This window comes from Sebastes fasciatus, chromosome 6 (genome assembly GCF_043250625.1).
Source record: "Sebastes fasciatus isolate fSebFas1 chromosome 6, fSebFas1.pri, whole genome shotgun sequence".
NCBI classification, from domain to species: domain Eukaryota; kingdom Metazoa; phylum Chordata; class Actinopteri; order Perciformes; family Sebastidae; genus Sebastes; species Sebastes fasciatus.
Window position 1 is genome coordinate 35,376,196 of NC_133800.1, and position 17,461 is coordinate 35,393,656.

Sequence of the window (17,461 nt, forward strand, 5' to 3'; positions counted from 1 at the left end):
CTAAAGTTCAGTGTGTGTGTGTGTGTGTGTGTGTGTGTGTGTGTGTGTGTGTGTGTGTAGTATGCAGTAGTAGCAGGTTGATTACACAATCTGAATCAGAGAGATTCTCACTTGGCAAACTTGGACCTCGACCGCAAGGTGTAGTGCTGAGATAAGACTGATCTCTGGTAGCAGGTTAATATGGAACAAAGGAAAATTTAACCTGTTTGTTTGTTTTAATCCTTAATAAATCACATTTCCAGCAGCGTTTATTTTGGTGAGCAGTGACCTTAAAGTATTCAGAGGCAGCTATAATAAACACTGAATAGTACAAGTAAAATAATAATAATAAAAAATATATATTGATGTTATGATAAATACCAGAGGAAATAAAAAATTTGATTTAAAAAAATCTAATGAAAAATTTAACAAAATAATTATACAGCAAACCAACAAAAAAAACATAGAAATAAAATGTGAATGTGGAGAGAAGGCAGTTGAATTTAATCATCTTTACATTGCACCTACATACAGTAGACAGATATCCTTAGTCATGGTTGTTACGACAGTGTGATGTAATTTGAAGGTTATCAGCGTGTAACCAAACAGCGTACTAACACATGAACTACATGAACTACATGAACTACATGACCTTGTTCACTGACTTTAAAACAGTCGATATGTTCTCTCCTGAGACATTAAAACAAATATGTTTCACACAGAAGCGGAGGTGAAGGATTTTTGTCAGGAAAAAAGGACAAACTGCCTTTTACAAAAAAAGCCAACTTTGCTGCGTGTGTGTTCCAGGACTATGAACTCCTTTGTGACAAGCTAGTATGACATGGTTGGTACCGATGGATTCGTCAGGTTTTCTAGTTTCATATGATGCCAGTATCTTCACTCTAGCTTTACAACTGAGCCCACTACAATCTCCGAAAATTAGATTGCGTTAATGCATTAAAGACATTTTCTTCTGCTTTTCTTGAAAACTGAGTTAAAATAGAGTTTCAACGATTAATCGATTAGTTGTCAACTATTAAATTTATCACCAACTATAGGAAAAATTGAAGAAAACAAAGTCTAAATTCTCTGATTGCAGCTTCTTAAATGTGAATATTTTCTGGTTTCTTTACTCCTCTATGACAGTAAACTGAATATCTTTGAGTTGTGAACAAAACAAGACATTTGAGGACGTCATCTTGGGCGTCATCTTAGGCCCTACTGACTAACACTTTAGTCATTTGATGGGCCGACAGAGTAAAAGTGGACTGAATTATTATAGAGTTCATAAACTCTGCTTTTCCCTCTCTTCTTCCATCTCCAGCCCCTCAGTCTAGAAGCCCCAGCAGCAGCGTGGCTCCATCCCCGTCCCTCTCCAGGCGCTCGGATACCGCCCGACCCCTGCCCTCCCCCAGCAGCACCCTCCACAGACCCCAACCTCACCTGGACCTGGACTCTCTGTCCTCTGATGCAGGTGGAAGCTGCTACACGGAGCTGTACCCCGGCCCCCAGAGCTACGTGGAGAGGCTGCGGGTGGAGGAAGGCTCGGTGGGCGTCGTCGACCCGCTGAGGGTGGAGGACGGGAACGTGTACTTCTCGCCGGTGGTGGAGACTGCCTCTTCTTTCAGACCGAGCAGGTACCAGTCGCCGCTGATGGCCAAGGAGAATAAGCCGCTGGAGGTGGGCATCCTGCGGAGGGTGAAGGAGCTGCTGGTCGAGGTCGACCCCAGGACGGCGGCCAGACACATCACCAAGGCTGACTGCATGGTACCGTTTAAAGCTGCTGTGATCGATAGTTTTAGATTAACAGGAGCTATTTAGAATATTCTTATCAGGGATATACTTAACGAAATTGTACTTAAGTATACTTGACTGGTGTTTCCCAGGTGGCTAGAATTCTGGAGGTGACTCCGGAGGTGCAAAGGACGATGGGAGTTAGCTCTGGGATGGAGCTGCTCACGTTGCCACATGGCCAACAGTTGAGACTGGACCTGCTGGAGAGGTGAGTTAAAGCTGCCTTCACATGATAAGACATTTGCTAAACGGTAAAGGGTGGCGCAGGTATAATATGTCCTCGCGTTTTCCACATGCACACCTACAAAACACACAAAAACTTGCAGTTTTTATTGATTCATGAAAATGTATTGGGCATCAGAACTCACACTGTAGAGCCCTGTGCACTCATGTTTACATGCTAACGTTGGCTTATAAACAAAAATGTGATGGCGTGTTAGATTTAAAAAGCTGTCATGTCACATGTTAAACGTTAGCAGTTTGAGTGCAGGTGAATGGTGTAAAACGAAGCTGTACAGAGGATTTAGGTAACAGCATGACCTTTCCTCTGGTGCTTACTTATAGTAAAAATCTAAGAGGAGCAAAGTCGTCTCTCTATTGTTCATCCACGTGTTATGGAGTTGTTAGTGTTGACTTTTCGTGAGAGGAGATTATAATTTACCTCCTAAAGCAATATATGATTGTTGTATCGCTGGTGATATACAGTAGGTTCAATATGACGACACGATTGTAATAAAGGCTAAACTTTAACGTTGAACCCTCCTGCAGGTTCCAGACCATGGCGATCATGTTGGCGGTGGACGTGTTGGGCTGCACGGGGACGACCGAGGAGCGGGCCGGCCTGCTGCACAAAATCATCCAAATCGCAGCCGAGCTCAAGAGCACCATGGGCGACATGTTCGGCTTCGCAGCCGTCATGAGAGCTTTAGAGCTGCCGCAGGTAAACATGCATCACGCACGCACACGCACACGCACACGCACACGCACACGCACACGCACACGCACACACACACACACACACTGGAGTTATGAAATGATGGGGAGAGAGGGGGGGCGTAACGTGCAGCAGATGTCCCTGACTGACTAAGGTATCAGTATCATAAACTATAACCTCGTTCAAGTTCAGTCATCTGCAATAAAACCTGCAGAATAACCCCTAACCCAATAACGGGCACGGCTGTACGTAATACTGCAGCACTATATATCTTTGATTGGTGCTATAAAACCGCTATATTATAATGTTTATTCATGTCAAAGTGGGCAGCATGACATGGCAAGGTTATGTCAGCAGATAAAAAGATGAAAGAAAGAGATAAAGAAATATCATGTAAAATTACCTTTTTTAGTTTATTCCATGTCAGAATAAACATCCTAGACAGAAAAACATTGTGTTTCATGCACTGGTCAATTTAGAGATTTGGGGCTATTTTGCATCCATAACATGTCTTCTTTCAGACTATTGGAAAGAACACACAGTTAGGTGTTTATTTTACTACTTTGTCTATTTGCGTCTGTAGATTTCTCATCAATTCACCAAAAGGTAGCATTAGAAAATGCCTCATTTGCATATTTAAACCTCACGTTTCAGAAAACTTGTATTAAACTTGCCATTACTACGTTGCAAAAGTGAAACTTAAGACCAACACGTTCTAACGTAAAACTGAACGAAACATCATGTTTTGAACACAAACAAAAAGGTTTCTTTAGGTTAAGGCAATAAAACTACAACTTCTTTAGGTTTAGGCAATAAAACTACAACTTCTTTAGGTTTAGAAAAACCTACAACTTCTTTAGGTTTATGCAAATAAAACTACAACTTCTTTAGGTTTAGGCAAAACAAACTACAGTTTCTTTAGGTTAAGGCAACAAAACTACAACTTCTTTAGGTTAAGGCAATAAAACTACAACTTCTTTAGGTTTAGGCAATACAACTACAACTTCTTTAGGTTTAGGCAACAAAACTACATCTTCTTTAGGTTAAGGCAATAAAACTACAACTTCTTTAGGTTTAGGCAACAAAACTACATCTTCTTTAGGTTTAGAAAAACCTACAACTTCTTTAGGTTTATGCCAAAAAAACTACAGCTTATTTAGGTTTAGACAACACAACTACAACTTCTTTAGGTTTAGACAACAAAACTACAACTTCTTTAGGTTTAGGCAAAACAAACTACAGTTTCTTTAGGTTAAGGCAACAAAACTACAACTTCTTTAGGTTAAGGCAATAAAACTACAACTTCTTTAGGTTTAGGCAATACAACTACAACTTCTTTAGGTTTAGGCAACAAAACTACATCTTCTTTAGGTTTAGAAAAACCTACAACTTCTTTAGGTTTATGCCAAAAAAACTACAGCTTATTTAGGTTTAGACAACACAACTACAACTTCTTTAGGTTTAGACAACAAAACTACAACTTCTTTAGGTTTAGACAACACAACTACAACTTCTTTAGGTTTAGACAACAAAACTACAACTTCTTTAGGTTTAGACAACAAAACTACAGCTTCTTTAGGTTTAGACAACACAACTACAACTTCTTTAGGTTTAGACAACAAAACTACAACTTCTTTAGGTTTAGACAACAAAACTACAACTTTTTTAGGTTTAGGCAAAAAAAGCATGTAGAGGTCGCTAGCAACTGATAACGCCTATTTAATAGTCTGACAACAGTCTAATCGGCTGAAATACCAGTGTGAGCTAAATTAAATTGTCATTACTGCCAGGTCTTAATGGTGATGTCTTTCTGTCCCTCAGGTGTCCCGTCTGGAGCAGACCTGGACGGCGTTACGGCAGCGACACACAGAGGGCGCTATCCTCTACGAGAAAACTCTGAGGCCATTTATGAAGAGTCTGAACGACGGCAGAGGTAGGGATGGGGGGTCGTCCTTCACGGCCCATTTGTAGCGCACACTTCCCTTTAAACAAAAAACCCACTGACTGTGTCTGTGTGTCTGTCCTCCAGAGAGCTGTCCACTGTCCAGCACCACCTTCCCCCACGTCCTACCACTCCTGTCTCTGCTGGAGAAGAGCATGGCGGTGGGTGAGGGGACAGAGCCGTGGGAGACGGTGGAAGTCGGGGTGGACGTGGTCATGCTCCACCTGGGGGCGGCGAGGACCATCGCCCAGCTGGGGGGCATCTACCGCTCCAACGCTGAGACCAAACTACAAGGTGAGAGGCTGCTTGGTGGGTTGGTGATCAGAGGGACGTTATACCTGCATTAGATTGAATAAGTTACCACTAGATGTCTTTTTTTAGGGGGGTCCAGGGGGTGTTTAGGAGGAGATAGCAGGTCAACAGTAGATGTCACAGAGAAGTGGTGTACATCATCTGAAAGCTGAGAACCTGGAGATTAATTTGAGACGCTGCTCAGCACTGTGTGTCAAGTTGTTCTAGTCATAAATCAGAAATAAACACGTAAAAATAAATTGTAAAAGCGTATAAGGGTTTAGACCATTATGATAGAAGTATATGATGGTCATCCCCATGCTCTATTATGTCTCATAAATAGTTGCAGCAATTTTTGGGTTGATACCATTTGTTACACAGATTTGCTGCTAAATTTAACCATTTTTTTACCACTGGAGAATTGATAAAAATGATCAATAATCCCTCCAAAATACCACATTAAGACACCAAGACCTTGAGGAACACCATAGAAAAAGCCATGCTGTGATTTGAGATCAAAAACGTTTTGACATTTGGAGATTTCTGCAAGAATTGCATAATTCTTCGACGATTGGATGGCGAGCACTTCTGTGTGTAAACTGCTCAGAAACCCCCTTACTGTCAATCTAGCTAGGAATGCCATCCATCCTCTGAATGCTCTAGGTCTCTAGTCTGATCCATTCATCCTCTGAATGCTCTAGGTCTCTAGTCTGATCCATTCATCCTCTGAATGCTCTAGGTCTCTAGTCTGATCCATCCATCCTCTGAATGCTCTAGGTCTCTAGTCTGATCCATTCATCCTCTGAATGCTCTAGGTCTCTAGTCTGATCCATCCATCCTCTGAATGCTCTAGGTCTCTAGTCTGATCCATCCATCCTCTGAATGCTCTAGGTCTCTAGTCTGATCCATCCATCCTCTGAATGCTCTAGGTCTCTAGTCTGATCCATCCATCCTCTGAATGCTCTAGGTCTGTAGTTTGATCCATCCATCCTCTGAATGCTCTAGGTCTCTAGTCTGATCCATTCATCCTCTGAATGCTCTAGGTCTCTAGTCTGATCCATCCATCCTCTGAATGCTCTAGGTCTCTAGTTTGATCCATCCATCCTCTGAATGCTCTAGGTCTCTAGTCTGATCCATTCATCCTCTGAATGCTCTAGGTCTCTAGTCTGATCCATCCATCCTCTGAATGCTCTAGGTCTCTAGTCTGATCCATCCATCCTCTGAATGCTCTAGGTCTCTAGTCTGATCCATCCATCCTCTGAATGCTCTAGGTCTCTAGTCTGATCCATCCATCCTCTGAATGCTCTAGGTCTGTAGTTTGTGGCTGTAAAGTTTCATGAGGCTGTGATTATCCTAGAGGTCACCACAGTTAATTTTATACAGTGAGGTCAATGAAATGTCTCCTATGGGGACTAGCATCATCACACATGAATACAGTTGGGCTCATTGGATCCACAAGAGTCTCAGCTTTACAGTGATAGACTGTTTATGTGATTCAAGACTGTTTAGGGACCCCAGTATGCAGAAATATTCAAATACACCATTTTAGAATAGGAGACAATAACACATTTATACTGCATGTGATTATCATAAAGTGGGCATGTCTGTAAAGGGGAGACTCGTGGGTACCCATAGAACCCATTTACATTCACATATCTGGAGGTCAGAGGTCAAGGGACCCCTTTTGAAAATGGTCATGACAGTTTTTCCTCTCCAAAATGTAGCGTAACTTTGGAGCGTTATTTAACCTCCTTCACAAGAGAGTATGACATGGGTTGGTACCGATTGTAAACTCTGCTGTTGATGTTGATGTCGCAGGTTTCCAGGAGCAGGCCGAGGTCCTGGAGCTCTTCCTGACCGACTTCCAGATGAGGCTGCTGTGGGGGAGCAGGGGAGCCGAGGAGAGCCAGGCTCTCCGGTACGCCAAGTTTGACCAGGTGCTGACCGCCTTGTCCAACAGGCTGGAGCCGCCTGTCAGACCGCGCTGACCCCAGACCTGTTGTTAATGACTTTGTTTTAATTTTCTTTATCCGGTGGTGAGCTCAGACAACACTAGATGCAGATGATGGTGGAGGCACTGGAAGAGTGAGGTAGTACAGCTCCCTGGAGGACTAAAGATGCAACAGCAAGACGCTGCAAAATGTTCAGTCGAGTAGCATCACAGCTCCTGTTTCAGTGCTTTGTTTTCTCACAAACTCACTTTATTCTCATTTACCACCAACATCTATATTCTTAAAGGACCAATATGTAATATATTTATTATAATAAATCATAAAATGACCATGATATGTCATCAGAGATTACGGAAACATGCTGAACTGAAATACTGGCTCCTCCGACAACCTCTCCATTCCGGTCCAGAACGTCTGTTTTTGTTTTGGATTGGTGTGATCACGTCCACTGACCATTTCAACACCCCGTTGCCACATATGAAACAAAGTGGCACTCAAACAAAGCCTTCTGCAGCCATGGAAGCAAGCAAACCAACTGGATCAACAGAGATAACGTTCACGTAAAGGCCCAGAAAAACCAACACGACATCAGAGAACGAGTGGCGATGAAGGCCGACTGTCGCATCGCCTCACGTCGCCGTGGTCTTGGCCGACAAGACGCCTGCGTGAGAGGAAATAACTCACCACACCAGCAGGCGGCGGTAGTTTGTATTCATCATTCATAAAGGGAAACAGGAAGACCGAGGACGGAGGATATACAAGACGTTGTTATGATACGTACATGAATCAAAGCAGCGTCTACCGACCACTTTCATACCACTCATTCCCACATTCAGCACGCTGAATCGGCCGAAAAACTTCCGACACGATCAGACTAGAGCTGACATATTGCTCCTTTACGGAGGATTTGCATGACGTTAATGTTTCAAACTGCCAGAGTCAGAAAGCAACTTGATCCTTCCAGCATCTTTTATTTAATATGAGGACTTCATCTGTCCCACAATGAACCAAAATGTGAATGGAAGATATCGGTGTAAATAAGCGGTACTGTGCAACAGGTTCTGTTGCTTTTATTCTGCAGAAAAGACAACAGGAAGATGTTTTGATGAAGACGAGGCCGTGCTTCGGTCTGTTAGAGATGTTTTTATGTCTGCCTGAAGGCTGGACCTTCCTTAAATAACTCTTACCAACTGTATGTCATATTGTACAACCCAATAACAGAATAACATTGTATATACATTTCCATTTTTTTGTATTATGTTTATGTGTTAATCATTAGGATTTTCTAATTTAAATGATTAATGTAATCAGTGCTGGGGTCAGTTCAGAACTTTTCTTTTTCTTCCTGTTTCCTTCAAAATGAAAGCTGTGCAGTTCTTCACAATATCTCACATATCTCTCATTATCACTATGTGAACTGGAGTTACTGAACTGACCCTAACCACACAGGTACAGAGCATTTCTATTACCTTATATAATATCTAATATTTATCTGAAATGTGAAATGTTAAATAAACATGTTTACCTGACTGTCACAGTTTATTGGATGAAACTGTCACACTCATCCTCTCACTTATTTGAAGACATTTGGGATTTTTTTTTTTTAATGTTCTTCGAGGTGTTATGAAATCTGACGTCTCAAACTGACGTGTTTTGGTGCAAGATGGTCTGATCGTAAATGTAGCTGTGAAGGAGCATGCAGTAAGTTTATCACAACAACCTTAAAACAGATAGCAGATGTGCTGCCATAAAAAAGTTTTATTACCCCTACTCTCATGTGTCATGGCTGGAAATTTAAAAATAATAATTAATAAATAACATAAATAAATAAATACATTAAATAAATAAATAGATAAATTAAAAAATAATAATAAATTAAAAAATGAATGAATGAATGAATGAATGAAAAAATAAATAAATACAATAAAATTAAACAGTTTTTTCAGTTCAGTTTTTCCGATCTGGCCATTTTTTCTATAAATACAAAAAAAAAAAATACAATTAATTTCACCATGGTTCCCTAATTGACCATTACCACATTAATATCACCCTCTACTGTATAAATTACATTTTTTATGATGTTTTATTTTTACTGTTCTGTATTTCTGTACATGATTACACTTCATTATAAATGTAAATGTCTAATATAAGTGTCTAAAAGTTTATTTGCTATTGAATTATTTGCTAATAAAACAGATGTTTTTTTGCTATTACACCAAAGTTTCTATTTCATTCTTTCCTACCACGTTTTGCAAGTATGTCCAATATAATTAGATAAATTCTTATTTGAATATATTTATAATAAAACACTGCATATACAGCGATACAAGAACATTTTCCAGATGTTGTGCTTTTAGTTTGGACTGTGATCCTCCAACGTGTCCCACACACTACGCCTAATGCCAGGTGCTTTTTATTATTTATTTGATTAAATTAAATTAAATTTAATTGAATTAAACCAAACAAAGTTTCTTTAGTTCAGTTTTTCTATAAATACAAAAAAAAATACACTTAATTGCACCCTCTACTGTATAAATGACATTTTCTATGATGTTTTATTTTTATTATTCTGTATTTCTGTACACGATTACACTTCATTACAAATGTAAATGTCTAATATATGTGTCTAAAAGTTTATTTTCCGCTGAATTATTTGCTAATAAAACAGCAGTTTTTTGCTATTACACCAAAGTTTCTATTTTATTCTTTTCTACTACGTTTTGCAAGTATGTCCAGTATAATTGAATAAATTCTTATTTGAATATATTTCTAATAAAATACTGCATATACAGCAATAAAAAGAACATGTTCCAGATGTTGTGCTTTTATTTTGGACTGTGATCCTCCAACGTGTCCCACACACTACGCCTAGTGCCAGGTGCTTTCTGGGAAATGTAGTCCCCTCTGTCGCTTCGTTACGTGTGTCTGGACGTCTACTTCGAAGTATAAAAACTACAAACTGACCGGTCGTCGTTGTGGAGGAGGAGGAGGTCTATTCAGTGTTTTCTGTCTGCCAGCAGGCAGCCAACATGTTGGCCATCCTGTCTGTGCTGCTTTTATATCTTTTTAATCCGGTTTGTGGCGTTTTTCAGGCACTTTACTGCAGCATATCAGAGAGCTGCGACTGCGACTTCAAGCCGAATATCAGAGGTAAGAACTGATGATGACGTAGCGCACTGTTAGCTCTGTGCTAGCTAGCTAAGCTAAGCTAACTGGCTAAACAGAGCGAAAGTGAAACACGTGATTTGTCCAATAGCTTAAACACGTGTGACATGTTTTGTTGGTGTGCAGAGAGAGTTAACTAACTGGTGTTTTTAGTCCACAGTGTTCACGAAGAGTTAACTAGTTCCCTGCTCTGCTAGTTAACTAGTTAGCTGTTATGCTAGTTAGCGTAACACCGGAAGTGACTAATAAACATTGAAGAAGGTTTATGGAAACTGGTTCTCTAGACCTAGTTCAGACCTAGTTCAGACCAGGGCTCAGTGGTTCTCTAGACCTAGTTCAGACCTAGTTCAGACCAGGGCTCTGTGGTTCTCTAGACCTAGTTCAGACCAGGGCTCAGTGGTTCTCTAGACCTAGTTCAGACCTAGTTCAGACCAGGGCTCTGTGGTTCTCTAGACCTAGTTCAGACCTAGTTCAGACCAGGGCTCTGTGGTTCTCTAGACCTAGTTCAGACCAGGGCTCTGTGGTTCTCTAGACCTAGTTCAGACCTAGTTCAGACCAGGGCTCAGTGGTTCTCTAGACCTAGTTCAGACCAGGGCTCAGTGGTTCTCTAGACCTAGTTCAGACCAGGGCTCAGTGGTTCTCTAGACCTAGTTCAGACCTAGTTCAGACCAGGGCTCAGACCTAGTTCAGACCAGGGTTCAGACCAGGGCTCAGCGACCTTTACTAGCTAAAGACACATTTTAGACAAAACAAACAATCTGTCTGGAGCCGCAAAACATGTGATCACTGTGATGAAGGTAACTCAGTTTATAGTCTCAGTATATAGTATATAAGTCTAATGCAGTGAGGGTTAAAGAGACAATGTACTACGAAGTATTAGGACCACATTGAGGGAAAACACATCTGAGATTTACAGAATAAAGTCAGAATATTACGAGAATAAAGTCGTAACTTAACTAGAAAAAAAGTCGTAATATATATATAACGAGAATAAAATCATAACTTTACGAGAAAAAAAGAAAATAACACGTACAATTACTACTTTATAGTATTATGACTTTATTATCGTAATATTACAACTTGTTTTTCTCATAAAACTTTTTTACTAAACTTAACTTTATTATCGTAATATTACAACTTATTTTCTCTTAAACATTTTAATTTATTTTCATAATATTATGACTTTATTCTCTTCTAATCTCAGATTATTTTTTTCCCCTCAATGTGGCCCTAATACGTACCATAGACCTACAACAATGATGAATAAAAATGAAAATGTAAACAAAAAACAGTATCAGTGTCAGTAACATTGTGAATGTTACTCTGCCTGAGTAAACTGGGATGAACCAAAGGAAAAATGTACATTTTTATCCTGTCCTAAATTGTTTTCTAGATCAGACAGTGGATAGGACCATTATAGCAATGATGCCGTGCACAGATATGCAACTGAATTCATTCAGCAACTCCTCGACTACAACTGAGCCAAAGCAGATATAAATAACACAAAGCACATAGATTCTATAAAGGTTTTAGTCAGGATAGGACCAGGAGGACTCTCCATCTGGCACACTTGGATACCCAAAGTGTGCCAGATGGGGTTTTCTACCTCTTGAAAGTGAATCTAGCTCTAAAATACTCCTGATATCCACTACAGGAGGCTACGTGCACATAATGGAGCCTTTGGCCATGACCTTTACCCTGAGCATCATCACATTCTACCATTGAGCACAGTATAAAATCAATAAAAAAACAACTAAATTGTATGATTTTGACTCCAAATGGAGTAGTTTTATTATAATAATGAAATATGATCAAGTAAAACTTAGATAATAAGCCTCGTCTTTTAGAAACAATTCAGAAAAAAGACCACCACAGCATTTTATGGAGTTTTTAAAGGCAGTGTTTTAACAGTTCGTCACGTAAAAGAGGTTGGAACAAATCATTGTTTTGCAAGTTGCAAGCTCTGAACCGTGTTGTTAATATGCAGTTTAAAATGTGACAGTAACAATCTGTGGTAACTTGCATGGGAATTACATGGTAATAGACAGACTAGAATACATCACTGCTGTATTCCAGAGGTTTCATATTGGCATTTGAGAGTAAGAAAATCTGACAACCATATATTGGGAAGTTGTGGAAGGTACAGTCATTACATTTGAGGGATTTGAGGTGTGGAGGATGGTCGGTAACATTACAACATCTTTATTTCCTGACAACCAGACCTGGAGTGGGACCTCTACAAGAATGTTTACGGACAACATCTGGCCCAGGAGATCGTGTCAGAGGAGGTGGCGAGGTTCCTTCGGAATAAAAGCCCCGAGCGGCCCCTGGTGCTGTCCTTCCACGGCCCCTCTGGGACGGGAAAGACGCTGGTCAGCTCCATGCTGGGAAATCACCTGTACGGCTCGGCGATGAGCAGCCCCTTCGTCCACCAGTTTGTCCCCACTCTGCACTTCCCCTCACCTGACCGGGTCAAGCAGTACAGGGTGAGTTAGGGATCATCGTGGTAATCTTGATTTTAGCAGTAGTTTACGTCGTCTGTGACTAAATCTAAATCTTTGGTTTGCAGAAGGAGTTGAAGAGCTGGGTGCAGGGGAACCTGACGGAGTGCGCTCGCTCCGTCTTCTTTTTTGACGAGATGGAGAAGATGCCTCCAGGTCTCATCGACGTCTTGGAGCCCTTCCTGGGTCCCTCCCATGTCGTGTTTCGCACTAACTACCGCAAGGCCATCTACGTCTTCATCGGGTACGCACACATGCACACGTTACTTAGCGTTGACATCCAGGAAGTCCAGTTAAAGTCCACAAACAATACGTCAGCGTAAGACAGTTTTTTCTGGCCTCTGAATGTGTTGTGTGTGTTTTCTCTGCAGCACAGCAGGACAGGAGGTGATCAGCAAGATGGCTCTGGAGAGCCGGCAGGCCGGACGGGACAGAGAGGAGATCCAGCTGATCGACATGCAGGACGCCATCGCACGGACGGTTTACAACAGCACAAAAAGTGAGTGTCTTACTGACTGTATATTTGCTACAACGCTTTGTTTTTCTATTTTTAAAGTCACGTATCAAAGTGCGGATTGAAAATGTTCCTTCTTCCAATGATAACAAAAGATCATTGATCACTTTTTTTTACGGTCGCTACTACAAACATGAGTGGTTTAATTGGTGTTTATCTTGTAGTAATCTTTATATCTTACTGGTGCACAGTCTGCGTAAAGCTCTGTCTTCTCTTTCATTAATCTGAGAAAACTATTTTGAAAAATGTGGGTATTTATGTGCACTCACAAAGCTATGCTAATTAATTTTTAGAGCTCCGTTGTTTGCATGTAGTTTTTCATATTCCTTTTATAGAGCCACAAATTAGTCTTGATTATGGAAAAAATGTGCTGCTTTTCTTAACTGAATATCTTTTGGACTTTTGGCCAGATAAAATATGCATCTTGAAGAGATCACCTTGGACTGAGGACATTGTGATGTGCAGTATTCATTATTTGTAACATCATTTGGGCTAAGGATTGAACTGGAACAGGTGTAAAATGTTATGAATTACATTACGTTCAATAATTACATTACCATAATGTTTTAGAGACGATACTCAGCGCTCTGCAGCGGTGCACAGTAATGAGCTACATGTCGGACACACCGACGGTGTCAGATGAAGGAAACTGACGTGAGTTTCTCTCTCCAGGCGGATTCTTCCATTCCAGCATCATCCAGCAGAAGCTCATCACCCGCTTTGTGCCCTTCCTGCCGTTGAGCCGGCGCCACGTGGAGCGCTGCGTCCGCTCGCAGCTCTGCCAGCGGGGCAGCTGCGGCCGCGGCGACGTGGTGGAGGCGGTGGGCGGCGACATGACCTACACTCCCGTCCAGGGACATTACTTCTCCACCACCGGCTGTAAGAGCGTCCCCGCCAAAATCAACCTCTTCCTGTGAGCCGAGAGGGGGGGGGAACTGATGGTGTTTTTCAGGACTGAAAGGGAAACTCCTTCTGAGGTGAGTCGGTGAAGAGAAACAGATCTCTGAGTCGATCGGTTTCTCCCACGTGGAGGTCGGAGCAGCATCTCTGGAGCAAGGACGCCTCGTGGACTTGGAATCAAGGGGAAGCAGCTCTGTCAATGCGGAGGTTCCCTGAAGGCGTCGTCGGTACACGTCCAACAGTGAGCACAGGAGAGTTTATTCCCTGAGCGTTAACCAGGAGACATGCAGCGCTCTACCTCAAACCCAGCTCTACCTTTAATATATGAACTCGGTACAGGGTGCTTTCATATCTCAGCTGCAGATGCCATCAGTTAAATTGTTTTAAAGTTTATTTATTCAGTATTTATTTATCTTTATCTCAACACCACCCTTCATACAGTCTCACAGGTCACCCACTGGTGTCCACAGCAGGTCCGGTGCCTTGCTCACCTGTTATGCCTTGTTCACACTGCACGACTTTAGCCCTGATTTTCAGCTCCCCGACTAAAGCTCCAGATCAGAGGAAAATCAGCGTTGGCTTGGCGCTCACAAATCGGCGCTCGATTCTCATGTGTGAGCTGCTCAAAGACGCTCGCCGAGAGGCTCGCCGTCACATCCCAGATATCTATCATGCTAAACATCTGGACCTGTCGGGGACTCCGGCCACGAGCTACAGCCAATGAGAGGGGTCGCCTGTAACAACAGGAACTTGAGCTTTGTTTATACTTGCGCGGGTCTCCATGGATGACAAGCGCACTACGAGCATGCACAGAGGCGTTTATGCTCAGCGCGTTGTTCGTTGCAATATGCTCCGAAAACGCCAGGAGGCGTACAAACTAAATATTCTGTGGATAAGCAAGAAGTCAACGAGTGGTACCGGGAAGGAAAGTAGGCTGCCCGGCAACAGTAGTGAACACTAAACTCTGACGTATGTACCGCCAAACATTGCATTTGTGTACTGTAATTATTACTGTCGCTTACCTCCAAGTCTGAATTACTACTTCTTTTTTTTTAGCTTTTACAAAACGATCTCTCAGATTCTTTCACAACCTTCCCACAGTGTGTTGCCTGTTTCTTTTCCAAGTATTTAATGTAATGTGACTGTCCCTGTGGTCTCTCAATGAACAGTCGTAGAGTCGTCTGTACAGGCCAACCTGCTCGGTCAGTCTTCCCTCGAAGGCGTTCATTTCGGTGCGTACTTAAAAAAATTCAGAGGTGCACAACAGAGCACCGTTCAACTTGCGGAGCCTTTGCGCACCACGCGAAAAGCCAACATGACGTAATTTTCTGGCGCTTGTGCACCTCGCACCGCCTTTACTACGGCGAGCATAAACCAAGCTTCACTGTATGTGCTGCATTTGCAATGCGGAGCAAAGTTGTTGTTGTTGTTGTACCAAGAGGAATAAATAGTAAACCAGACGTGTGTAAACTGGTGGAAACAGGCTACTTTGTGAACACGTACCAACAACAACATCAGCAATGTGTCTCGTGTACGGTATCACGTCATTAAATGTATATTTCTTGCGTGTTTTTAACGTGACAAAACGTAGTTTGGAGACGTCATCTGGGATTCCTCCTGGTGAAAGATCATGTAGTGTCAACGGTCAGTCATGAAGCGTGAAAACCACGACGACTTAAAGACTCCTGATTACAAGACAGGAAGTAGTGTGACCAGTACAGAGATGTGAACACTTTGAAAGTCATGTAGTGTGAACTTATCTTTAGTTGATGAACAGCAGTAGAAAGCAGCTCGGCCTCTTTTCTCACTGATAGATTTTTTTTACTAAAAGGGATCAAAAGTTTCAAACAAGTTTTGTTGATTTTTAATACGTCTGAATGTTTTAATTTGTGTGAGAAAAAATCTTTATGTTCAACACAAAGTTGCAAAGAGTTCCTAAACCTTTCAGAAGCTGAGATAATGTGTATTTTAGCAGGATTACAGCACATTTGGGCTTCATCTAAAAACAGCTGGAAAGTGACTCAACTTGTGTGAAAGTGTCAAAAACACTAGAATAAGAAATACAAGTTTCAGTGATTGGGATGTGATTCCATGTGAGACATTCATGAAATAGGACAGATGTTTTTGGCTCATGCCGTCATTGGCGCTGAACCAAATCTAATAAATATAATGCAACAATATACAGTAATTATAATGATATGTACCAATACAAGTCCTTCAATAAGAACCCAGTGACTTGTGACTTTCAATTAAACGTGTCGTACCAAACTACATACAATAAGTATTGTATTATACCATATCTGTAAGTATTTGTCTTCTGGAAGACTATTTTAGTTTTTTTAAATGAAGGAAGAAAGATTTTACTTGAAAACAGCTTCTTTGCTGCTGTCCAGCACATCCTCCGTTGTGCCATCAGGGGGCAGTAAAGACTTCATTTTGCCAAGACTGGAGGAGGTGAAGCAGAGTTCACCAGCAGCTCAGTGCATTTTAATTCAGTTGTAAAAAAAAAAAAAAGATATTTTATTTAGTTTCTTTAATGTAAAAATGTCTAAGTGCACTTTACTTCTATGGAGGATAAAAATGGAGCTGATGTATCACTGAGATAAAGAGTCTGTCAGACAAAATGAATACTGTAATTCGGAAATATTGCCACAAGTTTGAATTGTTTACAACTAATTAATGATTGTATTACTTGATGGCTGTATGAAGACCTGCGGCAGCAAGTCAGACTATTAAAATACTCTGAAAATCAAGCTTAATTGAATTTACAAGTACAGCTATTGGTTCCAGTGTTTTATTTTCTACCACCAGACTCCATGCAAATATCAGTCGTTTTTAGTCTGTAGGTTTCACTGCCTTCAGAGGCCAGTCAGTGAGAGTATTACCAGTATTACCACTTCTTACCCTGCCAATAAAAGACATGATCTCCCTTTTTAAGCCTCAACAATCACTCTCAGAAGCAGACAGTGTTTACAGGGTTGTTTGTGTGGCTTCTTCCATAGTTATATAGGCCACTATGTTTCCAGTTTCAGCCACTGAAGTGCCTGGATGTTGGTGGTGACCGAAGCCAAATGCAACTTGAATTAAAAAAAATAAAACTGAAATGCACAACCAAACTGTTGTTCTGTGTCATCACCTCAAAACATTTGCGAAGCTTTTTAAAAGGATGTTGAAACCTGCATTGTTTACGTTGAGGACTACTTCTTTCTTGGCACATTGCAACACAACACACATACATTGCATGGCCACATTTTAAAAAAAAAAACATCATGTAATGTAATCAGTTTTTACAGAATCGTCCATTATCAATGTTTTATATAGGCAAGACAGGTTTACTATAGCACCACTAGTGGCCAGAAACCTCACAGAGTGTCATTATTAATATAAGAACAGGTGGAATATACACTAAGTCAGCGGTCAGCAACCTGCGTCTCTTTAGCTCCTCTCCAGAGGCTCCCTGTGGATTTTTAAAAATGGAAATGAATAACT

The 17,461-nt window shown here is 41.2% G+C and overlaps 2 protein-coding genes across 3 annotated transcripts in view; both read left to right on the plus strand.

Annotated features, from left to right (window-relative positions):
* LOC141769944 (SH2 domain-containing protein 3C-like) overlaps window positions 1-8,723 on the plus strand; it is a 46,781-nt gene extending 38,058 nt beyond the window's left edge. For both annotated transcript variants that reach the window (XM_074639477.1, XM_074639478.1), the window contains 6 exons: window positions 1,304-1,746; window positions 1,866-1,981; window positions 2,542-2,713; window positions 4,529-4,640; window positions 4,737-4,943; window positions 6,759-8,723. In XM_074639477.1, the coding sequence (XP_074495578.1) occupies window positions 1,304-1,746; window positions 1,866-1,981; window positions 2,542-2,713; window positions 4,529-4,640; window positions 4,737-4,943; window positions 6,759-6,928 (1,220 nt within the window). In that variant the 3' untranslated portion in view covers window positions 6,929-8,723. The remainder of the gene's footprint in view (window positions 1-1,303; window positions 1,747-1,865; window positions 1,982-2,541; window positions 2,714-4,528; window positions 4,641-4,736; window positions 4,944-6,758) is intronic.
* Window positions 8,724-9,845: 1,122 nt separating this feature from the next.
* tor2a (torsin family 2, member A) lies at window positions 9,846-17,154 on the plus strand. The gene is made up of 5 exons (XM_074639479.1): window positions 9,846-10,042; window positions 12,278-12,543; window positions 12,627-12,802; window positions 12,930-13,057; window positions 13,745-17,154. The coding sequence occupies exons 1-5, from the start codon at window positions 9,922-9,924 to the stop codon at window positions 13,987-13,989; spliced, it is 936 nt and encodes a 311-aa protein (XP_074495580.1). The 5' UTR covers window positions 9,846-9,921; the 3' UTR covers window positions 13,990-17,154.
* The last annotated feature ends 307 nt before the right edge of the window (window positions 17,155-17,461 follow it).

What these genes read in the sequence shown, in the direction of transcription:
- tor2a (XM_074639479.1), top strand. Translation starts at nt 9,922, where the DNA reads ATGTTGGCCATCCTGTCTGTGCTGCTTTTATATCTTTTTAATCCGGTT. An exon ending in ACCGGGTCAAGCAGTACAGG is followed by an intron (nt 12,544 to 12,626) that starts GTGAGTTAGGGA and finishes TTTGGTTTGCAG; the next exon opens with AAGGAGTTGAAGAGCTGGGT. An exon ending in GGTTTACAACAGCACAAAAA is followed by an intron (nt 13,058 to 13,744) that starts GTGAGTGTCTTA and finishes TTCTCTCTCCAG; the next exon opens with GCGGATTCTTCCATTCCAGC.